The 23,904-nt window shown below is 53.5% G+C and overlaps 3 protein-coding genes across 5 annotated transcripts in view; 1 reads left to right on the top strand and 2 right to left on the bottom strand.

Moving 5' to 3' along the window:
- LOC104322384 (phosphofurin acidic cluster sorting protein 1-like) overlaps positions 1 to 10,750 on the bottom strand; it is a 77,508-nt gene extending 66,758 nt beyond the window's left edge. For 2 of the 3 annotated variants that reach the window (XM_069799828.1, XM_069799827.1), the window contains exon 1: positions 2,160 to 2,383. In XM_069799828.1, the coding sequence (XP_069655929.1) occupies positions 2,160 to 2,368 (209 nt within the window). In that variant the 5' untranslated portion in view covers positions 2,369 to 2,383. Of the gene's footprint in view, positions 1 to 2,159; positions 2,384 to 10,688 lie in introns of those variants that run through there. The other variant, XM_069799829.1, reaches the window with a different exon arrangement.
- Positions 8,812 to 12,147, top strand: LOC104322453 (transmembrane protein 121). The gene is made up of 2 exons (XM_069799830.1): positions 8,812 to 8,915; positions 10,601 to 12,147. The coding sequence occupies exon 2, from the start codon at positions 10,602 to 10,604 to the stop codon at positions 11,538 to 11,540; it is 939 nt and encodes a 312-aa protein (XP_069655931.1). The 5' UTR covers positions 8,812 to 8,915; position 10,601; the 3' UTR covers positions 11,541 to 12,147.
- Positions 12,148 to 13,855: 1,708 nt separating this feature from the next.
- Positions 13,856 to 23,888, bottom strand: RRP36 (ribosomal RNA processing 36). The gene is made up of 7 exons (XM_069799838.1): positions 23,657 to 23,888; positions 18,443 to 18,581; positions 16,450 to 16,516; positions 15,519 to 15,623; positions 15,322 to 15,396; positions 15,093 to 15,210; positions 13,856 to 14,871 (listed from the first exon to the last, which is right to left on the bottom strand). Exons 1-7 carry the CDS (start codon positions 23,832 to 23,834, stop codon positions 14,732 to 14,734), a joined length of 822 nt encoding a protein of 273 aa, XP_069655939.1. The 5' UTR covers positions 23,835 to 23,888; the 3' UTR covers positions 13,856 to 14,731.
- Positions 23,889 to 23,904: the final 16 nt, after the last annotated feature.

The following is a 23,904-nucleotide window of genomic DNA, read 5'->3' on the forward strand; positions in this document are numbered from 1 at the left end:
GCCACCACTACCACCCTCAAAGCACAGTAAGACCAGAGACCACCTGTGCTGGGCACTGGGACAGTACAGCACAGTTTCTACCTTGAAGAACATAATGTCAAGACTAAAACATTATACAAGCAGATGAGTAGAGGAAGAACATGAGCGAGCAATAAGGAAGCACAGTGCACAGATACACCATTAACCCAGTTCGGATTTGGGGCTTGATCTCCCTTTAGTTTCACTGAACACAAATACCTGCCTGATAGGTGCCCACCTGTGACCTGCTCAGCCAGGAAAGCTTGGGCTAGCTGAAGACTAGAAAATACAGAAGCACCAGTCCCACACTGGTCACTGTGGCCTGACGGGACTTCTCCAGACACCTGCTGACTCCGCAGGCATAGCAGCACACCATGTTAGAGCCGTGGCCTCTGAAGGAAGCATCAGCTTCTTCCCATCCTAACAAACGTTGCATTTGAAGACATTCCAGAGATGAAATTTCAGATTAATTTTTATAGAAGTTTCCTCCAAGCTGGTGTGTCAGATGGCTGCCCCCCACAGCTATCAACACACAAAGATGGTTGTGCATTAGAACAGGCATCTACACAATGTTCACAGAAACTGTCCTTATGAAAAGGTACCAGGATTTACTGGGCCAAAGAGTAGTTCTTCAAACAACTTTCAAACTGAGGGCACACCTTATTTGCTCATCCACTGGCATCCTGCCACCCATGTAACCCATTTCTAAACTCAGTCTCACTATTCCCAATCATTCTGTCTTTGGTTTGCCCAAAGCAGTTCCTCCTCTCTCTAGCTCTTGCAGCATTTCCATTTGTGAAGACTATGTACATGCACGTTCTTCACCATCACTAAGTTCTGTGCTCTGTATCTCCAACTTCTATTCTTTCTGCAGGAAGTCAACCTGGTAATGCTGTCCTGCTCTCCAAATTCCAGCTTGGGAGTAACCTACCCACAAATAAACAATACCTCGAGTCACTTTAAAGCTATAGAATGATCACTGCTTCCTGCTCCACACAACAGCCTGAGCATGTGTCATCAAAAGGTACACTGGCTTTTCACAAACACATGTTGCAAACTCTTTCCCACTTGCTGCCTGCTCAGGCCAGAACCTCCTTGGGCACCGCAATCACACAGGCTTTCTCTACAAGCTCAGAGCATTTTGGAACATTTCTACTCTGACCCATCCGGCCACTCAACCACCAAGTTTCTCCCCACAAACTTATCAACCTTCCGAAGCCCCTTCACAAAGACTGGTGTTCTCCTGCCCTACTGGAGCAACTATTTTTCCTGTCTTGAATTTTACACCTCCAGGTTTTGTGCAGCACTTGAATACATCACTTGCAGACAACGTACCACAGCCCAGAGTGACTTCCTGAAACCGTCCCTTAACTCTCATGAGAAGACCTCCTGATCAATGTCTGATAAAATGAGTGGGCCAAAAGACACCCAGCTCAATAACACATCCAGCACCTCCTTGCTCCAAGACAGGTCTTGGCATTCTTCCCATAAGCACATCCAGCCTGGACATACCCTTAACCGCACAGTCAACGATGACATTTACACCGTTCAGCTCATCTTCCAGCTCTGCCAGAGATACAGCCGTGAGTTCAGTTGGCAGCACAGGGAATCCTTGTTGCTGCTACCTACGGTCTGGAGCGCGGGAGACACAGGGAACCCCCACGGACGCCGGGTGGCCACGACCTGGCTTCAGGGCACCGGTTGTAAGCCCATCGTTCACTTCAGGGGCGAGGAGGCAGCTTTCGGAAGCAGCATGGCGGCGATGATAAACGTCCCTCTGAGACCTTCCACGGCCATCACGGCAGACACTAGCCAGAGGCCGCAACATGGAGTCAACGCAGCCGTGGTCCGGTGCTGGCACACCCAGCCCCGCCGGTCCCCGGTGCTGCCGCTGCTCCCGCTGCAAGCACACCGGGCGGCACGGTGGGGGAACGGAGGGCGGGGGGTTGCCGTTCGCCGTGCATCCAGCCTATGGCTGGGGCAAGGCCCAGCGGCCACCGGGGGGGGGGGGGGGGGGCGCGGCCCCGGGCCCGGCCCGGCCCGGCGGGGCAGGGATGCTTCCCCCCGCCCAGTCCCCGGTCCCGGCCTCACCGAGGCCCCCGCAACGGAGCAGGACGAGGCCCCGCGGCGGCGCGTCTTACCTGGGCACACAGCTCGGCGCCGAACGGTCAATCTCCCACGTCGCAAAAAGGTTCATAGGGACCGGGACCGGACCGGGGCCGGCTACCGCCATCGCCGCCGTCGCCACTGCCGCCGCCGCTGCCGACGACGACGATCCGCCGGTCCCCGCTGGGGGCCCCGCGGAGGGGCCCGAGCTCAACGCGCCGGTTGCCGCCGCCGCCGCCGCCATCCCGCCGCCGCCGCCGCCGCCGCCGCCACTGGTGATGGGGGGGGGGGGGGGGGCGGCGCGAGCCCCTCGCCTCAGCGCCGGCCTCCGCCTCGGCGCGTGCCCGCCTCGCTCGCCCGCCCGCCCGCTCGCTCGCTCGCGCGGCGGAGCGGGGCGGGGCGGGGCGAGCCCGGCCGCCAACCGGAGCGTGTCAGGGCGCGGCGGGGTGGAGGGGGGGGGGTAGGGGAGAAGAGAGGGAGAGGGGAGGGGGGGAAGGCCCGTGACCAATCAGGACGCGCCTAGGGCGCGGCCTGCGGCGGGAGAGGAGCCAATCGAAGCGCGGAAAGGGTAAGGATGGTGATTCGGGCGACCAGCTAATCGGAACCGAGAGGGAGGAGGCCGGAGGGACCGGTAGCCAATCGAAAAGGCAAGAGGGCGCGGTCGTCGGGGCGGGGTCAGCCAATGGCAAGCGGCGTCGCTACTCCGGCTAGGGGCGGGGAGGGGAAGGGGAAGGAGGTGTGGCGGCCATCCCTTTAAAGGGCGGCAGCGCGAGCGCGCGGAGGGGCGCGGTCGGGCGCGCGCCCGCCCGCGGCCTAGCTGTGGCGGGGTTGCCACGGCAACGGGGAGCCGTGGGCCTGGCTGGGCCGGAGCTAAAAGCTAAGCCTTGCCAAAGATAAACCGGGAGTTAAAACTGGCTTTTTTTTTTTTTTTTTTTTTTTTCCTCCAGACCCCTGGGAAGAAGGACAAGGCAGAGCTCGGGGCAAGCCTGTGTGGCACGGGAGGCGAATAAAGGCGTTGCTGTGGGGCCGTTCGAGGAGAAAGATGCCCCCTGCTCCACCTCAGCCTTCGCAGAGGGTCTGTCTGAAATGGCACTGCCTCTGGAGGAACGGGAAAGGAACGGGGTACCGGATCATCCGAGTAGGGGATGCTGGCTGAGGCATCCTGAAAGGAGGCAGCGATGAACCAGGAGCTGCAGCGTTCCCCACTTAAAACGACTTGAAAGAAACGGCAGAGTCAATAATGGCCAAGCGGCAAAAATAAAGAGAAGCCCCCCGGCTTCGGCAGGGACCGTGCCAGGTCCTGTGCTGTTCAATATACTCAGCAGTGACAGTTTTCCATTGATGCAGCGTTATTCCAGGCAGACTGTAAGATGCCAGTGGAGGGATTAGGATTTGAGAAGCAGGAGCAGCACAAACTTGCGAAGCAGTATAAATCATCCACAGTTTCTACTGTGGACCTTGAGCACAGCACTGGTGTTTTCAGAACATTATCAGCAAGCGTTTCAGGGTCACTTCCGTGAATACTGATGTCTAATTTATAACCTGTCCCTTGGACCTCTTCTTTGTGGAACTGACAAATGCAAGTATATTTCACCTGCTGTTGAGCTGCAGGTCTCTCGGTAACACACAGATATTCACATCAGCTTTCAGTTTGACTAGATTAATGATCTGAACTGTCGTCAAACTCTTCCACCTTGCTCTTTGCCCCCATTTGTAGCCCATTTCTGCATCTGATGAACAGCACAGATCCCAGCACAGAGTTGCCCAGACCTCCAGTCTTGCCTGCAAAGCAGCTTGTTTGCCGCTTTGATGCATTTTCCTTCCTTTAAGCAAGTCGTCAATGCATGAGAGGACCTTTCCTTTCATCCTTGACCTCCTTGGTTCTCTAAGAGCGTTTGCTAAGGGATCTTAGCAGAGGCTTTTGGGGAGGTCCGACTGGATCAAGGATGAGCTGTGTTTTCATAACACTCTGCAGATGAATGTGAAAACCCTGTTTTGCAGCAAGAGAGTGTCACGTGATGGTCATGCTACCGGGGCCATATCTCAGCATTTCCACCCATTGTGGTTTGATTTCAGCTGGGTATCATCACTACCCTTCCCCAAAAGCAGCTGCCTGCTCCAGAGGACCCTTCTAGATCTGAGGGCTTGATTTGTCCCATTGCGGTGCCTCCCCAGCTGTTTGCTTTCACCCATTTGCCTTCCAGTCTTAGTCACCATTCCCAACTATTTGTGTGGTACTTCAACAGCACGGAGGGCTCTAGGCTTTCAGGGATGCCCTCTCACTTCCAGGAGGCCAGAGGCAGCTCTCTGCTCAGTGCAAGGCAGCCTGGTGAAGCGACAGAACCTTGAATGGAGCCTTCCAGGCAGCCCCTGAGGGCTGGCAGTCCTGCAGCTCTCCTGGGCCACCACTCTGGCCTGGGAGGGCTGCTTCTCCCCTGCCTTCCTGAAGGATGCCCATCACTTCCAGCCACCTCTGCTCTGCTCGGTGGCTGTGCCACGCTCTGTGATCTGTGATGCTTTTTCAGAGCTGTGGAAGCCCTCAGCATGGTCCCCAGGTTACAAATGGCATTTTGTCATCGCTGCCACCACTTGCAGTTTCTTGCTGACAAGCTTCCTCCTTTTCCTGCATTTCCCCTGGGGGGACATTCAATGTGATTGAGGTGGATTTCTCCATCTCTCTCCCTGCAGCCTGTTCCCTTCCACTACCTCTATCCTTAATGCAGCTCACTTGTTTGTTTCGGCCTTCTGGCTTTTCTACAGATGAATTTATGCATTTGTTCCCAGGCTGTTTCAATGTGCCTTGTTTATTTGGGGGCTTGGCTACACAGCCTGCTCTTCCTTTGTTCCTGCTTTCATGTTATACTGACTTTGTGCCTACAACATGAGCTACCCAGAACTGTGCTCTTCCACACAGGGTGGCTTTTCTCTGTCTTTGGGGTCAAAATTTTCCTGTGTTTTTCATTTTAAGTACCAAAGCCTGCTTATCTTTCAGCTTAAACAGAGCCTGGAAGTGTTGTCATCTCATTCAGCTGCTTCCCCACCTCCTCTTAAGCTGAGACCATTCTGAGTGCCAACCACCAGCTGAGATTTGCTCCATCGTGGATACGATCTCCAAATACATCAGGAAAAGCACCCAAGGAACTCTTGCTCTTTAGCATTCAGGCAACCAGCTTGAAATGTGCCTCCAGAAACCCCCATCCCTTTTTTTTTTTGCTATGTGTCACTGCTATCCAAATGGACCATGCCCACCAGCTGCTCCCCAGCACTTCAACACTGTTTAGAGACCTTGCAGCGGGCGGCATCTTTGTCCTTGGCAGACGAGGTGCCACAGTGTGCCCTGTATGGTGGTCAAGCCCGTGCAGGGCATCTGATCCCTTTGGGCCAGCACTTTTCTCAACCGTGCTGTTCCTAAAAGAGCCATGTGTCACCTTAGCCTTCGCACCCTGGACAAGGGGCAGCAAGACACAGCAGCTGCTCGGGAGTAGAGCATTTCTCTTCAATACAGACATCCCTCTCAAAATGCCCTGGTTTTAGCTGCAAGACCACCTTTTGTGGTGCAAAGCCATGTTTTCTCCCTTGTAAGCACAACCTGCAGACCCCTGCTGCCAGCAGCCAGCCTGGAGCAGTGGGAAAGGGTGCTGTTCTCGGGCACCAAGTCCACCGCAGGTCCTGGGCAATGTGGGGCTGAGAGGAGCTCACCCCATTGTGAGCTGGGGCTGGAGGGTATATGGGGGATGTTCTGGGGGGGACGACAACGACTCTGGCCCCGGGGCCTGGGGTGGGACAGGCGGATGCTGTCGGTCACCCCCTTATCTCCCATGACCAGGAGCCAGGGGTGGCTTTGTCCTGAGCAAGCTGTGTAGGTCTACACTGGCCCCCAGTGGCTGTGACACAAAGAGCCGTTCCGAGGGCTGTCCCCGCATCAGTAGCAGCACCCGCTCTCTGTCCCATCAGATGCGTGATGCCGCATGCAGCTGTGTTTGAAATTAAGGTTCTTTCGATAGACACCATTGTCTCAGAGGTGAGCCTGCGTCCCAAAGGATGTTGTCACCATTGCTTAGCTCCATCCCCTTCATTCTCTATTTTGACAAATGGTTACCTGGATTGACTGTCTACGTTCATTCCTTTGTTCTCCCATGTGGCATATCCAATTTCTTGCTTCTCCACTCTGATGTCACCTTCCAGCACCTCACTCACTCTAGTCTCTTTGGGCGTGTGGGTTAAAATCTGTTGTTGGAAAGATATCCAGTGAAGATGTTCAATTCACTAGGAATTATCCACCATGAATCCCCAAGATCCAGTTTATTCTTTGGAGGAAGAAAGGCTTTAAACTGTCTGGCAAGCATCACGCTCATAGGGGCTGCTGGGGCAGTCCAATTCCTCAGCCCAGGCAGAGTGACATGAGAAATTCCCAAGAAACCATCTTTGGTCTTCGTCATCATTTCCATGACCAAAGGCTGGAATTTAGCCACAATGGACAACATCTCTCTGCTTGAATCAGGCATCTTGTTAGGCCTTTTTGTGATGTTAAAGCACCCTTCAGCACCCTGTGATCAGAAGCTGTTCCCGGGTTTTTTAATTGCCTTCCTGAAGGATGCCCATCAGTACCAGCCACCTCTCGCCTTCCGCTCTGTGGCCAGGTTCTGGGGGGCCAGGAGGCTTTTTTGGGGTAGCTGAAGCTCTCAGCACGGTCCCCAGGCCACTGCCAGCCTTTCCCCATCACAGCCACTGCTTGCTGTTCCTTGCTAACAAACTTCCTCTGCTTCCTGCAGTTCCCCTATGAGGATGCTCAACATTGCTGGATTTCTCTGGCTCTCTTCCAACAGCCTTTGAGTGCATTGCAGTCACTGCCCTAGAGGACCTCTTCAGTGATAATGGTGGGGTGCAGGTGTCCTAGGCAGCACAGGGCTAAGCTGAAGATGCTTTTCCTCCCAGGTCTGGAGCCAGCGGCAGCCAGGGAGCAGCTATCTGCCTGGGAACCCTGGTGTATCCCTCTTCAGTTTCCTTCCATTTTGTCTCTGATCACAGCTGCATCCACACGTGAACTCTGGCACCCTGGTTCCAGCATCATGTTTTAGAGAAGTACATAAGTATCTGCTCTTGCTCTGGTTGCTTATTTTTATGTATCTCATTAAAGCAGCTTTTTAACTGCTTCCCACGCAAATGTTGTCACCTCCTGTCCTAGCCTCTAGTGAAGACTCAGGAGTTTTATGATTCCAGCCCAGGGATGAATCGTCTTTAGCCCCACTGCTTGGTAGCTGCCTCCAGCACCTCTCTCCTACCTCTGTCACGTGCGTACCTCTGTGCCTCCATGGCCAGAGACCCTTTGCTCGTCCCTACAGCCTGCAAGAGACTCCCCTGATGTGGAGTGAGAGCTGGCACTTCTGTGGCCAGCAGGAAAGACCTAAGTTTTGTTTCTGTGTTGGCTTCCCCTCTCATGCCTCACAGTGCTCTCCACTCAGCTGGAGTTGCAAGGTCTCCTTTTCCTTTTTGGAGGCAGGTTGCTTTGGCCACTTTGTTGCCCCGCTCTTCCAGCTCTTCTGGAGAGTGCTGGGTTTTCCTGGACTAGGAGAATGATCCCACAGCCAAACTCTTTACCTTGTTGCACATTTCTAACCCAGAGCTCTGCTCCCTTCACACAGACCCTCCATCTGCCTGCATAAACCAGCCCACCCTCACCGTGGGACACGTGAGCTGACCCTGGATGCCGGTTCAGTGTCTCCATTTGCCACGGATGCTACAGGCGGGATTCATACGTGCCACCCAAGATGCTGCAAGTCATCAGATACAACAGGGGCCTTACGGACACCCTGTCAGCAGCTGGAGGTGAGGTGGGCTGCATTTGTCCTGGTGCTCAGTGACTGTGGCTGGCAGTCATCCTCTCACTCAAGATCTATGCCTGGTTTTGCTCTTAGTCCATCTCCAGACTTCCTGGCGCCTCCCCATCTTCCAAAATACATATATTTAAACCAGCGCTTCAAAGTCAGAGTGGAAATATACTGGAAAACCTTCCCTGTGTAGCTAAGACCTAAATCAATTAGAAACAAGCTCAGAGTTAAATGCAGTAAGCTCCTCAGGCTGATAGAAGAGCATTTGCAGAGAGGGATGTCCACCAGGGTAAGGGAGACCTTTTGCTTTCGCTGATCTGGTTTACCTGCACACAAGCCCCTGGTTGTGCCCAGCCCAGTTCTACCAGTGTCCTGTGGAACTGGAGCTCCCCAGGACCCCACAAACTGGCACAGCTGAGTGCCGGGTCACGGAGGTGCAGGGGTTCCCCCCACCTGCTCCACCAGCGAGGAAGGGGTCCCGATCCCTCCCGGTGGGCAAGACCCTCGACAGTTCAAGCTTCCCAGGGCCCCCCAGGTTTTCCTGGGGTCTCTCCCGAGCTGTGGCAGGGAGCACCCATAGCCCTGGGGTGGTTTGGGTCTGGGACAGGGCAGGAGGATGCTGTGGGGCAGGAGGCTGGCTGAAGGTGGGGGGGACCCCCACCCCCCGCACCCCAAGGCAGAAGCTGATGGGGGCAGAAGGGGAACGGGAGGGTGCCCGACCGGGGGCGGGGGGGAAACCCCGGTTTTGCCGGGAGCGGGGGTCGGGCAGCGGGAACCGGAGCGAGAAGGGGGCGGCGGGCGGTGCCGGGAGCTCCGATGAGGCGGGGGCCGCCGCAGTCTCCGCCCGCCCGCCCGCCGGGAGGGGCCAAGAGCCGCCGCCGCCGCCGCCGCCGCATCAGAGCAACCACCGGGGCGCGCCGGGCGATGCCGCGCCGGGCCCGGGGCCCCGGGGAACCGCCCGAGGTAAGCGCGGTCCAGGCGGAGGGGGACCCCCTTCCTCGGGTCCGGATCTCCCCACTTCTCCCCTCCCGGCATCCCGTCGGTGAGGGCTGTCCTCCCCTCGGTGGGCCCGAGGGGGAGCGTCGGTGGGGAGCCCGAGGGGATGCAGCCCGCGGTGGGTTGCGCTTTACCGTGGTGGGAGGCGGCGTGGGAGCCCCGGTCTGAGGCCGGGGCGAGGTGGGGCAGCACACCGAGCTGGGGCCTGGGCTGGCTCCGGGTCCTCCGAAGGCTGGACGAGGCCGTGGGGTGAAACGAGCATCTGCTGGTGGGCAGATGCTCATGCCCACCAGCATCTGATCTCTCCCCCTTAGAAGCACCCGTGTCTGGCAGGCTTAAGGCTTCACTGCCTCCTTCCCTCAACGTGCCAGGATGCTTCTGGGCCTGGGGATGCACGACTGCACAGGACGCCCGCTCCCTCCACCAAAAAGCGGGAGTTCGGGTAGTTTGGGGTCAGGGCTCTGTGCTGTCAGCGGCTAAGGGGTGACCGTTAATTGCGCAGCCTCCGTCCTGCTCCCAAGCGCCTGCTCCATGGTCAAGTGCTACCCACGCGATGCCCACCAGGTGATCGGGATGGGGTCCCAGGGCCCCTGCGTGGCCCAAGGTGCGGCCGAGCGGGTTCTGTGCAGGCAGCCGTCGTGCAGTGCTGTGCCACGCAGTCGGCAGGCCAGCTTCGTCCTCCATTTCAGCTGGGGGGCTGGCTCCCCTCCAGAGCAGCTGCCGAGCCATGCCCGGCAAGGCCCTGGCTCCGTCCTCCCTCCGTCGCTGGCAGCAGCTGCCTGCAGCTGTGCTTGGTCAGGGGGAGGGAGACTGACAGCCCTGGTGCTGTCCATGGCAGGCAGGGTGCTTTTAGGGACTGTGCTTTGCTCTGTCCCAGCCTGGGAAAGCTGAACATCCAGCTGAAATTGAGGGCCTGTTGCAGAGCTGCTTGTGTCCTGGAGCTGTGGGTTGGTGCTGCTTTTCCTTGCTTTCAGTTTGTCGTTCTGGGGCAGGGTGGGCACGGGCAAACAGCTGTAGGCAGAGCTCTTGGGGAGCGTGAGGCTGAAGGAAACGGAAGATGCTGGGCTGATTTCTTCCCTCCCACCCCACAGGACAGCCAGGCTAAAAATAATCCTTCGCCTCATGCTATGCATGAAAATAAAGGAGACTAAAAACAGGGCGGTCCAGGATCATAGCAGCTAAGGACCTGCTTGGGTTAAAAGCATAGATATGGTCTTGTTTGCCTTGTGGGGTGAGAATATAACCAGTGCCACTGGCTGGGAAATCCCGTGGAAAATAAGGCACGTGCCCTTCACAGTGGCAGAGACTAACCAGAGTGATGAGCCACTGGAAGAGGCAGTAGCATCCCAAGTGCCTGAAGGCTGTCCAGCCTGCCCCACCATATCCCCATGTTCAGCCTAGGAGCTGGGTTTCAGCCAGTGCGTGCCACCAGGGTGGCCTGGCCAGGAGTCTCAGGAGCACTTCGGCTAGGAGTCTCCAGGTTTGGAACAAACCAGGCACATAGGATGGGAGAAGAGTCTATGAACCCCCTGCTGACCTTCTTTCAGCCATCCACAGTTGTTGGGGAGAGGGGGACAGAAGGGGGCCCAAAGCTGGGGATGGGGAATCCCAACAAACAACTCCCTGACGGCCCTGCCTGTTCCTCTGTGCAGGATGGTTCCCCCACCACCCGTCAGCAAGCCCCACGTGTGCCTCTCCACTGTGCTCATCATGACCAGCCTCGTCCTCATGGATGCCTACCTGGTGGAGCAGAGCCAGGGCTCCAGGAAGCTGGGCATCTGCGTCATGGTGGCGGTGGGTGACGTATGCTTCCTGCTGGTGCTCCGCTATGTGGCCATCTGGGTCGGGGCGGAGGTAAAGACAGCTAAGCGGGGCTACGCCATGATCCTCTGGTTCCTGTACGTCTTCGTTCTGGAGATCAAAGTCTACTTTGTATACCAGAACTATAAAGCTGACCGGAAAAGCCTGGATCTCATAGCCCGCAAAGCGCTGACCTTGCTGCTCTCCATCTGCATCCCAGCCCTCTACGTGTTGTTGGTGGCCACGGAGCACATGGAGTACGTCAGGACATTCAAGAAGAAAGAAGATCTCCGCAACCGCCTCTTCTGGGTCATTGTGGACATGCTGGACGTGCTGGACATCCAGGCCAACCTGTGGGAGCCCCAGAAGAAGGGGCTGCCACTCTGGGCTGAGGGCATCATGTTCTTCTACTGCTACATCTTGCTCCTGGTCCTCCCTTGTGTGTCCCTCTGTGAGATCAGCATGCAAGGGATTGGCATCATGCCGCACCGGATGATGCTGTACCCCATGCTGAGCATGCTTACCGTCAACATCACCACCATCTTCATCCGAGGCAGCAACATGGTCTTTTTCAGGGACGCCCGGGTCTCCAGCATCTTCATGGGCAAGAACATGCTGGCCATTGGGTTGAAGGTCTGTACATTTGTGCAGTACCAGCGGCACCGGCACCACGCGCCCCTGGGGCCGGACCTGGCCCTGCAGCACAGTGCCCAGGCCCAGCCCTCCTCAGGGCTGCACAAATCCCGGGACCAGCCTGCCTGCCCGGAGGAGCTGGCCCAGGACAATACATGACAAGCCAGCAGGAGCCACAGGCTGGGCACCACCACGTCTGGCCGTACCTGCAAACCCAAGGTGGGTCACTGAGCTCCCCACCTGGACAGAGGGCAATGACCCTGCTCCCTTCCTCCCTGGGTGAAGCTGCTCCAGTCCCCGAGGGTCGCATGGCGAGGGACCCCCCCCCCATAGTAGCCTCTGTAAGGCCGCAGAGCAGTTCGGGACCTCAACACCCTGCTGAGCGAGACGGGCAGCGGAGCCGAGGAGGAGGAGGCGGCCAGGTTTGCCTACCACGTCTGGCTGGGGCCAGGCTCCCCCCATCAGTGCTCCCCCACGCAGCACTGCCCTCCGGCCAGCCAGGGCTCAGGCTTGGGGGGGGGGGTTGCATGGGGACACTGCGCATCACCCGCTCCGCTGTGGTGGTTGGCCCTGGCTCCAGCTTGCTGCTTGGCAGCAGCCTGCTCCCCGCTGCGTGAACCAGGGGTCCCCATGCCGGGGGAGCGAGGCCTGGGCCTCCCCCTGCCTGTCACCCCTCTCAACCAGCTGCAGGCCTGGGGGCATCCGGAGGGGATGACTGTCCTTTTTCCTATCTTCCCTCTTTGCAATAAAAGACCTGAGCCCTGCAGCCTCCTCCTGTCTGTGTCCCTGCTGGCAGGCAGGTCCCGCCAGCTCCCGTGGGTACTTGTCCCTCATGTCCCTGGATGTGCAGCTGCAGAGAACATCTGGAGCGGGGGGCTCGCTCAGTGACTGCCCTGGCCTGGGGAGAGCAGCCCAGACGCTGGCATCTGAAGCCATTTCTCCTGGCCAGCAGCTGGGAAGGGAGAGGCAGGTTCCTGTGAGTCTGGTGGGCTCCAATGGTGTCACTGGGGGAGGAGGTGTGGAAGCTTTGTCAGCCACCACTGCCTGCGCAACCAGCTGCACTTACATCAGCTGGTGCCAGCCATGCCCAGCATCCCATGTCCTCCCCAGGGACAGCCATAGCAAGTCCCCACACTCCACCTGGAGGGATGCCAGAGCAGGTCTGGCAGGGGCACACTGCCAGGACAGCGTTAGAAACGGAAGGAAAATAACCCAACTGCCTCCTTGAGGCTGGGAGGCTGCAGGGAAAAGCAGCTCCCCTGGCAGTAGAAAGCTCTCTGGAGATGTTGGAAGCATCTCCTCCTGTTGGAGCTGGTGTTGCCATGCTGCCGCCTGTCCCCAACACCCAGTGCCACCACAAATGCCACCACAACACTGGCTGAGCTGGGCAACGCCAAGGGCTTCCCCTGCTGCAGGGTACTGGGCCCCGGAGGCAGGGAGAGCCAGGCTGGCAGACTTGCTCCTCCCTGCTAAGGTGGTGAAGAGAAGCCGGTGACATCCCAGCCGGATGTTCTCCTTGCAGGCAGGCATGGGGGTCTCAGGAGGAAGGAGCCATTTGGCTCCAGAGGAGCAGCAGGGGAAAGCAGGACTGCTTTGGGGGTGCACCAGGTTTGTTCCCTGCTGGGCATGACCTACCAGCAGCTGGGGATGGGAATACACAGACTCGGGAATGCTGCTCCCACGTGGCCCCTCAAAGCAAGGCCCTGACAGCAGTGACAGAGGGGTGAGCCACCTCCAGCCTGTCCAGGCCCCAGTCATCTTCCCTTCTTACATTAAAGTACAGGTGGAGGTTGGATTAAAAATTGAGAGCATAAAACAGACCAATGCAACAAAGGGGTCAGGACAGCCTTGGGCTTTGGTGCTGCCACACCGCTCCCAAGGTAAGTCTCCTCAAAGGTGCAAGGATGTGGCAGGCTCCGCATCCCACGTCACGAGGCAAGAAGAGGAGGAAGAAGCAGCCAGGCACAAGTGCAAAGCAATAAGCCACAGGCAGGTTAAAGGCAGCTGAGGATTTCCATATGGTCTCTAGCCAGCTGGCACATCCCATTTCCACTGCCTTCCCCCAGTTCCACTAAAACCTGTCACCAGCAGAGCAGAACTCGCATCACCCACAGAACTGCAGCGGAGGCAGATACTTCAGCAACACCCTCAGGTGGGCATGATGGATTTGCTCATCATTCCATTTCTCACTCACTGCAAGGCCTTTCCCCAGGTCCCACGCACCACCTGCCCGCCCGCACACAGCAGAGCTGTGCCCAGGGAACGCTCTGCCCTGCAGAGCTGAGGCACTCTCCCAGCACACGGTCTGACCTGTCAGACAGAGATCATCTGGGTCACATCAACATCACCTCCTTGTCAGTACAGCCGCAGGAGAGAGGGGCAATCAGGAGCAAGGAGAAACAAGAGAGGAACAGACGAAACGTTGGAGGCATTAACTCCCCCAAGTTCAAACACTTTCAACTCTTAACAGCACCGACACTGAGAAAACTGAGGGATATTATTTCATACAGCATCAGTTTCCTAGAAGCACTAATGAGAAGTGAGACTCCATCCAGATACTGCATCCAGGCTGGGCCCCCAGAAGATAGATGTTGGTCCTCTGGGCTGACTCCAGTTGAGGATGTGGAAGGTGTCAGAGGCTGGAGCACTGCAAGGAAAGGCTAAGGGAACAGCGTTTATTCACCCTCAGGAAGAGAAGGCTTTGGGGAGACCTAACAGCACCCCTTTCCTACCCCCCACGACAAAGCTACTGAGAAGACGGAGCCAGGCACTTCACTGAGAACAAGACTGATTATGGACGAAAACCAGGCAGGTTTACTGAAGAAGGTAAAAACAGTTTCATCTTGAGAACTTGAAGCAGTGGAGCAGAGGCCAAGAGAGGTGGTGGCATCTATCTTTGGGCATTCCCAGACCCAACTGAAGCAGCTCGTCTGAAGTTAGGTTTAGCCCTGCTCTGAGCAGGCATTGTACCAGAGCCCACCCACCTGAGGTCCTTTCCCACCTCAGCTGGTGTCTGGTAAGACCTGGAGTAAAGCCAGCAATGCCAGGTAGGGCTCATGCTCTCCTAGCTAGAGGAAGAGATGAGCAGGTACAAGGACAGAGACAGCTGTCAACACCATGTGCATCTGCAAGACAGACTCGTCACCACACAGGCGTGGTGTAAACCACAAGTGAAGAGGACATTTCAGGTACAAAAAGCACTATTTCCTTCAGTTCAGCCTCTGCTCTGCTGCCTAACAGCACCCACTGTACAGTGAAAGGCAGATACTGGGAAGAGGTATGACCATCTTCCAGGACTGGCCAGGGCAGAGCAAGTCCCAGTGCCAGACAACAGCATGTCTGTCCAGCAGTCACAAGTTTTTCTGTGAGGGCAGGCGGCGCTTATCTTTGATAGCGTTCCTCTTCCTCTTCTTGTTCAGGAAGCTCTCCAGCTTTCCACTCCTCTTCAGCTCTGCATACTTCTCGGCTAGCTCCAATTTCCGCTTCTCAGCTGTAGAAAGGAGGGGAGCAAGGTTTTAAACTGAAGCCTGAATCATCTCTACAGACCAGCCCCTCCTCACCTCTCCCTCCCTGGCTTGTCCCTCAAGTACCAGCACTAGAACAATCCCTCCACAGCTCTGAGGAATATCATGGATAACTTCCAGTGCTTAGAGTCCTGTCAGCAGTACTCCCTCTAGGTCTTCCTGCAGCATGTTCACACTGAGTACTTACATTTCTTTAGGAAAAAGGGTTTCTTTCCCTGCTTGGCCAATTCCCTCTGTTGTCTCTTCAAAGACAGCTCCCTCTCCCTCAATTTCTGCTGTTTTTCCTGTGCCTGTTCTTGCTGTGTCTGTACAGAAAGGATGGCCTGTGTCAGCAAGTGTCTAGGCAGACCTCAGGTCACACATCCTCTCTTCTAGTGCATTGCCTCACAGGAGAGGAGATGCTGCACTGAACTCACCATGCGGTTCAGGAGGTGCTGGAGTTTCTCCTTCTGCTCCACATTCCGGCACTTTTTCAGCTGCTTCTGAATCATCTGAAGAAGAGAGCAGAAAGCTGCATCACTGCCTGCTTGCCACCTCCACTGTGAAAAGCCTTTGCAGAAGCTGCCCCTGCCAAGCAAGGTTCTTCTGGCCAAGGACAGGCACACAACATCACCTCTTTCTCCTGCTTCTTGATGTTGTCCAGGAAGCTGTATGTCCTCATAAATATTTCGGGCTTATACTCTCCAGACAGGTCATCAAATCGAGGGTCTCTGCGGACCTGAAGGCAGGGAAGGCAAAGGTAAGAGCTGTGGCCAGGATGACCCTGTTAATAGCCTGCTTACTCTCCTTCCACAAATCAGACCTCACCAATTTCTTTACTAGCAATATTATGCACCCACCATTGAAAACATCAGCAGTTGGCAAAGACCGAGTCCAATAATCAAGGTGGCAGTCCCTCACAAGGTCATCAAGCATCCAGTCTAACGAGCAACAAGCATCATCATATGCAAGTCTACCACCCAGGAGCGGCCAGTTCAAGGAATAACAGCATGAGCGCTGCCTCCAAACACCTGCAACTCCCAGACCAAGAGCTGGGTGAACACATGTTGTCAAGGTGATGGATTTGGGAATTAAAACCTATCTAGATTTTCACAGATTACCTGGGTCAGGTCACACAAAAAGAGAGAGACAAAAAGAGATCTCTAACTGTGGAAATTAACATATTAAGATGATCCAGCAATGATAAGTCAAAGTTATATTCAGATTAGAAACTAGATGGACATTTGAACATCCAATGTGATTAGTACTGAACAATGACCATAGCTTGTGGTGCAATTGTCGCCAGTGGCAGCCTTTACATCTTCTGGAAACACTTGGGTCTCAAATGTTCGAGTTACTCCTCAAGTTGTGCATCATGCACAGCAGCAGGTCATACAGACAGCAGCTGCTCCTGCATCCAATCGCTTCTTCTCCCCAGACACTGGCCCAAGCCCTATCCTCCAAAACCAGCCTGTGTCATCTTCAGCAGCCCCAGGACCATATCTGTGCCCTATCAGCACTGCTAAGGGAAGTCAGGTCCTGAATTGGGGAGGGGGAGCACCCACCTTCTTTGTAACAGAGACGACTTGTCGCAGAAAAGGTACAGGCTTCTTGGCAGACCTCTCCAATGGCCTGAAAAAGAGAAAAATGTACTTCAGAGGAGCAGAGGACAGAATGAGGCCCAGGCTAACATATCAGGAGGTTAGCCAGACTGTCAGGAGAACATTACCACACAGTGCCAAAATGGCAGACTCTCCCACTCAATTCTCACCATGATACCTACACACAGCAAAGATGTGACTTCAGTCAAAAGCCAGACAAGGCTACTACAACCAAACGATCTATAAATGCATGGTTAAAACAATCCTACGCAAAACCTGATACAGCCACCACCTGCATCAGTAAATGCACCATACTCAATTATTCCTCTCCATGTTTTCATTCGTCACACAACAACCCTCTTCTATTCCTGGCCCACCAACTCATGCACTCTGGACTAATACTTGTATTGAAAGGTGAGACCAAAGCTGGGAATTTCTGCACTGACCTGCTAGTTACAAAGGCAGGCGAATTCTACTGTGCCCAGGCTCAGTGAGAAAGCATACCATAACACAGGTAAAAAAAAACGTCAGCCCCCAGGAATAAGGCCTTACAGCTTATGGTACATATCTCAAAAGAGACTTCACAGTTAGTCAGGACTGTGAGGACCATGGTGACAACCAATGAAGTGAACAAGTTCTCCTTGCAACACAGGCCTTTAGAGCTTGATGCTTTAGGTGTACGAGGGGGACAGTAGAAGGTGGGAGAACAGGGCATTACTCTTCCCATATTACTTGGATGCTGTGTCCTGCGATTTGTCAGTACATCAGGTAAGTTATTAGAAATATGAAAAGACCCGTGAACCACCCGCTGAGAGTACCCACAACGTGGGCATTATACCCACATTCAGCACCACAATAACACCGGGGCAGGAACATAAACACTGCAGGGCATAAGTAAGTTTTCCAAATCCCACTTATGGCAGCGTTCAGTGTATTTTCACGTCTGCTGATGTGGCTACACCCCTGTACAAAGCTCTCAAGTCAGCTTTATGCAGCATTGCTGAAGCCAGCTCAGTTCCAGGGGATTTCCCTGAAGTTTGATTTTTTTTTTTTTTTAAGCTCACTTCCACAACAAAAACATGAGAGAACCAGCATGGGGGATTTACAGTGATGCATCACTTAAAGGATTAGGGGAATGAAATAAACAGAATTATGTGTGGCAGAAATAGAGACGCTGTGTGAAGATGTTGCACTACACAAAATCCCCCAGACTCTTGGGTGAAAGGTAAAGCAGAAACATTATTCTAATCAACTGTTTACAGCAGAAGAAACATGTGTTCAGCAGAGATTCAGAAACAGGTTAGGGAATGCCAGTGTAACAGAGGAAACCCGTTGAAATCACTTAAATACGACTCTGAGGACTGAAAACCAGTAAGTACTGCAAATAAAGGGTAATGGTATAACAGTTGTTACCAGTGGGGGCCTGTGGAGGACTATAAAAAGATCTGATACTTTTTGTTGTGTTGAATACATTTTACAGTCACCACATCAATAGCACCTACAGAGTATGCAAATAGGAGATGTAAAGACCACTGAGGACAGGAAAAAGTCTGTGATAAGTACTGTAGAGGGGGAAAAAAGGAAAATCAACAGACAAGCCACAGATGAGACAACAGCAGAAGGATGAATGAAATCCCAGAACAATTGGCTGTCACTGCAACTCCAGCCAGTGGAACCAGGCAGAAGATGCTGATAAGCTGGAAGGGGTTTAGAAAACAGCAGGATAACTATTTTAGGGCCCAGGGGGCATGAGTAAAGCACTATGATACAGCTTAAAAGAGAAGCATACCATGCCGTGGGTTAAAAGTGCTTTAATACAAAGGGTGTAAAGGAATTGAGTGCCGATTTAACTATCAAGTAAGAGGTGGCTGCTGGGGATTTGAACAGGATAGGATATTAAGAGCTTTGAAACAGCTCACACATGCACATTTTTCTAATGACAAAAGAACCTCTTTACCCCTTTTTGCCTTGTTGCTGCTTCACTGTAGCTTTGGCAGGTTTTGCAGTTTTCTTCCCACCAGTCACCTGCTTGCACACTCTTGTTCTTGTATCGCTCTGCACCCGCAGTAGTTCCTCAAAAGACATGTGAGATTGATCTGGAAGAGAACACAGGACACACCTGAACCAAACAGCTTCTCAAGATAATTCTCACCCCCAAATTCCACCAAGAGGGATGTCTCAGAGCCCGAGACAGTGACACGAGCACAGTGGTGTCATCCCTATACAACCACATGGCAGAAAGAAGCCGCTGCATCTCTCAGCCTTTGATTTCTCTCTGATTAATCACTGCAGTCTTTAGCACTAGAATAGTCTCGCCCTCTCCACAACTTCTCTCTCCACTCAGTAGCACACACAAAACCAGTTCAAAGTTTTTACCTGGTACAAAGAATGGTACGAGCTCTGCACTGGGCTATATTTTGGCTGCATTGCAAATTCTGAGGGGTCACCTCCCAGTCCCAACTCTTTCACTTTAACAGAGTGTTCTTGTCCCATCACCTTCAAATGGGCATCATCACATCTCTCACATCATAAGACCAGCTAGAAGGTGCTGCAGGAAAACCAGATCATCTGTTCAGTCTGTCCGTTAAGACTCGGAGACAGTCTCTTCCCACTGCACATCCACCGTAGCACTGCTCAGTCTGCAATGAAGCGATTCCCACTGCAGAGCCTCCTCAGCAGCCCAGAGGCCTATAAACTACTGAAATCCAGACATTCAACCTTTACTACCTCGCTACTAATAGGAATAGCTTATAGCCTGATTCACTGGGGGAAGAACAAAACCCCACAAGACCAAAAAGCAATTTCATATTCTAGCCCTGCCATGAGCTCCCCACAGTGTTATTTACACCTTCCGTTCCATAAAATATTCCTTCTCTCCTCTGACTGCTGACTAGAAGACCAACACAAACACCACGAGAAACAGCAAAACCAATTCTACCCAAAGTGCTGATGAATGCACAAGATATTCTGGGATTTTCTGTTAATATCCCTCAGCAACAGTAATCTTTAACACTTCTTATAACCACAATGTAAAAATATCATCAACAATTCCTTCTGGATTTACACCTCTGGGTATTCAGGACTAGCAATCAGGAAACATTTCTTAAGGCAGCGCTTGGATATGCTCATTCCGTTCTCTGGACAACGGTAGGGGCAAGAAGGAACAGGAGGGTTTGCATTGGCTCCATTCTGAAGGAAAAAGTCTTGGCGAACACCATCGGGGTGAGGTTTGCCTGCTCAACACCTCTGAGCAATGACAGGCAAGCAGTCTTTCTAAGCCTTTGCAATACTATGCATGTGGCACAAAACACTCCAACTGTGGCCTAGCAAAAACAATCACATCCTGCCTGTGGTGGGTTGACCCTGGCTGGAGGCCAGGTACCCACCAAAGCTGCTCCATCACTCCCCTCCTCAGCTAGGCAGAGGAGAGAGAATGTAACAAAAGGCTCATGGGTCGAGATGAGGACAAGGAGGGATCACTCATCAATAACAGTCACAGGCAAAACAGTCTCGACTTGGGGAAAACTAATTTAATTTATTACCAATGAAATCAGAGCAGAATAATGAGAAATAAAAAACAAATCTTAAAACACCCCCCACTCCACCTTCTTCCCAGGCACAGCTTCACGCCTGGTTTTCTCCACCTCCTCCCCACCAGCAGCGCAGGGGGACAGGGAATGGGGATTGGGGTCAGTTCATCACACATTGTCTCTGCTGCTCCTTCCTCCTCAGGGGGAGGACTTCTCACTCTTGCCCTGCTCCACCATGGGGTCCCACCACATGGGAGATGGTTCTCCATGAACTTCTCCAATGTGAGTCCTTCCCACGGGCTGCAGTCCTTCAGGCACATGCTGCTCCAGCATGGGTCCCCTGTGGGGTCACAAGTCCTGCCAGCAAACCTGCTCCAGCGTGTGCTCCTCTCTCCACAGATCCACAGGTCCTGCCAGGAGCCTGCTCCAGCATGGGGTCCTCCCCGGGCTGCAGGGGGACAGCCTGCCTCACCATGGACTTCACCACAGGCTGCAGGGGAATCTCCACTCTGGTGCCTGGAGCACCTCCTCCTTCTTCACTGACCTTCGCTGTCTGCAGAGTTGTTTCTCTCACATATTCTCACTCCTCTCTTCAGCTGCTGTTCTGCAGCAAGTTTTTTTTTTTCCCCCTTTCTTAAATATCTTGCCACAGAGGTGCTGCCACCGTTGCTGACAGAGGCCTTAACCAAGGCTGAGCTAATGGGACATGGGGGAAGCTTCTGGCATCTTCTCACAGAAGCCACCCCTGTAGTCCTCCCTGCTACCAAAACCTTGCCATGCAAACCCAATACACTGCCCCACAACACAAGGTTTCTGCATGCTCTGCCCAAATCTGCTGCCGAATTCAGGAAGTAACATGAGGTCAGTCATGATAGCTCAGCATGGACTCATCAACCCAGGCATTCTCGTCTTGGCAATAACCAAGACTTTCTGCTTCAGAATCTACTCACATCATCCAGAAAATGTCATGAGCATGTTCAAGCGCTGCCTCAAGAAATGTTTTCTTTTTGCTTATTCTGAACACCCAGAAAGTCTGCTCTGTCAACACTCGTTAGTCCTCCAAGGAGAGTTAAAGGAACACCATATGTCCAGTTTGCCACACAAGGGACAAAAGAAACGTGAATACAGCACTGCTTCATTACACTGCTTCCCCTAAACACCCTTTCCACTTATCTTACTTCAGTTTGATATCCTCTCTCGCTTGGGCTCCCGCAAACACGCTTGCCCTCCATCTTCTTAGGGATGACAGCACTGTTGCCCTTTCTGATCTCCCTCAGGCTCCCCATCTTTCCCCATGTCACTTGTACAATCACCTGTTGCCTGCCTGCCCAGAACATGAAATCACCTTCAGACCAAAGAACTGTGCCCGCATTCAGGTAAGGGCTGAGTGCCAAGCAGCTCAGCAATCTAAAGTAATCATGCTGTTGGGCTTTACAGGGACTTAAGAAAACCAATAAATTCTAGGACTTAGACAAGAGCAGCTGCCACCATGCTGTTCAAATTCAGTACAGATAGCTTTAGACTGCTGCACTACAGGAAAAATCTGTGCTAATTATACAAGTTACTGGGGTAGAGAGCAATTAATCACTACACAGGGCAGTATTTGAGTATCACTGGATACTGAAAGCATCACCGGACAGACAAATGAAAGACTCTAAGCAAGGACAGTCAAAAGGGCAAAGAAAGAATTAGAAGAAAGGAAGAATGATGTGGAAGCTACTCTAATATTCCACAAAGACAGACAAAATACCATCACTCACACTACAATACTCCATTTGGCTGCAACTCCAAAACAATACTGTTAAAATAGCAAAGGCTTACGGAATGTCAATGAAAACAAAATAAAGGCACCATATAAAAAGATGCAACATTTAGCAAAGGATTAGAAAAGAGATTTGGTATAAATCAGACAAAGCGAAGGCATGCAGAGCTTCCACTGATAAAATACTTCAATATCGGTATGAGATACCAGACCAGAGTTGACCACCCAAAATCTAACGGAGAAAGTGCTTTCTACACAGTAGTATCAGTCCACGAAATACATCCTACTACCTATTTGTAGGAGACTGAAGTAGCTGCTTGCATTGATAAAAACATCGTTTGACATCAGCATAAAAAAGAAGCCTGTTTTGGGGCAGAAGTGAATGGCCCCAGCAGGCATTCACTGCTGGCCAGCAGATTTGACAACTGTGTGTGTGAAAAGGTTGCTGGCTTCCTGCTCCAAAGTAGCTGGTCCTAGCCACAACCTCTGCACAAGGAGAGTTCATGATCCTTAAAATCTATGCTGACGGTTTCTCCACCAAAATGCCTACTAAAAGACAGGATTAGCTTACTTTTCTTGTTTCTTGCATTCTTTCTTGACATTTTAATTTCCCTTTTTTTTTCATTCCTTTTTCCCCCCTAGAATATAATTTACCTTTTCTGTGCTGTCTCTATAATCCACTCCATCTTCCCCCTCCTGCCATTTCTTCCCTTCCTCCATTATTTTGTGGATTGTTTCCTCTTCTTTCCACCTCTTGCTAAACTACCGTTACCTGCTGATAACATGGGCACTTCCTGCTCACCAGCACAGCCTCCCCATTTTCCTCTCCTCCCACAGATTCCCATGACACAAAGACACCTTATGCCTTTCTCAGCTGAACCTGTTGAGAACTCTACAACCTGCCGAGCACATCAAAGATTGTCCAGGATGGAAAAATAGATGGCCTAAGAAATGACTTGTATCCACCCAGTCATTTCCCACTGAGACAAACCTAGTGCTGCACCCTAATATAACTACTTCTGTTCCAAAAATGAGATTACAGAGGGCCCAGACAGGTGGTAAAAGCAAAATCACTGTTCCCATTCACATCCAGCTGTGGGAAAGAGAGGGTGACTGTTAGCGGTCTTCTCCCTGAGCTTTGCTAAAGCTCACCATTAACAGAGGAGAGCAAAATGCCTACAGATGGGGGGAAGAACCCGCTTCCTAAAAGCCTACCTCTAGATGAGACGCGCCTCCCCCACAGCCCCCCACAAACATAGCAAGGAGACTCCTCTCATAAGACAACCAGTAACTCTTGACCCCTGTGACACACACCATGCCCTACCACGTATTCAACACTGACATCCATTCCCTTACAATTCTTTTCGAGGGTCTTTGACATATGCCTTGTAAGGTTTTCATTCTCACCTTGGTCGTTTCAAGACAAGGAAACCACACTGCATATCCTGCTGCAGATGAGAACAACCGCCTCAATACACCCAGCCGAAGCACCACCGCTGTTGCCACGGCTACACACCACCCGGTTCTTCTGGTTTACCTGTCCCGGTGAGAGTCTTTCAAGCTACCGCATACGTAATTTGCGCAGAGGAACTGTCCTTCAGAAGATACAGGAGAACTTCCAGAGGCGGGGAAGGTGACCGGATAGAAAAGAGGCCCCTGTCAGCTTTTGTTCTGGAGAACTCTCAAACAGCTCAAGCCGAAGCCCAGCTCTTGAACCCCACCTCAGGCCTTTCCACCTCGCCCGGCCTCCGCGCCCCACCAGCGGCCCCGGAGCGGGGGGGAAACGGGACGGCGACGGCAAACCCCAGCCTAGAGACCACCACCTTTCCCGGAGGGCGCTCCCGCCCCGCAGGGCCCACCTCAGCGAGCCGGCCCTTACCTCTCCCGAGAGCCCCCGCCGCGCCCTCAGCCCCCGGGAAGCTCTCGCTGTCGCTGGAACTCTCGCCCTCCGCCGCCTTCAGCTCCCACACATCCTCCTCCTCCTCCTCCTCCTCCTCGGCGGCGGCTCTTCTCCGTCCCGCCGCCCGACCCCCCTCACCCTCCTGACGCGGCTTCATGGCCGCCCGCTCCCCTCAGCCCCCGCGAGCCCGCCTCAGGCACGGGACAGGAAGTAGGCGGGGCGAAGAG

Source organism: Haliaeetus albicilla, chromosome 13 (genome assembly GCF_947461875.1).
Source record: "Haliaeetus albicilla chromosome 13, bHalAlb1.1, whole genome shotgun sequence".
In the NCBI taxonomy this organism is placed as follows: Eukaryota; Metazoa; Chordata; class Aves; order Accipitriformes; family Accipitridae; genus Haliaeetus; species Haliaeetus albicilla.

What these genes read in the sequence shown, in the direction of transcription:
- LOC104322453 (XM_069799830.1), top strand. Translation starts at nt 10,602, where the DNA reads ATGGTTCCCCCACCACCCGTCAGCAAGCCCCACGTGTGCCTCTCCACT.
- RRP36 (XM_069799838.1), bottom strand. Translation starts at nt 23,834, where the DNA reads ATGAAGCCGCGTCAGGAGGGTGAGGGGGGTCGGGCGGCGGGACGGAGA. An exon ending in GGCGGGGGCTCTCGGGAGAG is followed by an intron (nt 18,582 to 23,656) that starts GTAAGGGCCGGC and finishes GTTCTCTTCCAG; the next exon opens with ATCAATCTCACATGTCTTTT. An exon ending in TCAAGAAGCAGGAGAAAGAG is followed by an intron (nt 15,397 to 15,518) that starts GTGATGTTGTGT and finishes TCTCTTCTTCAG; the next exon opens with ATGATTCAGAAGCAGCTGAA.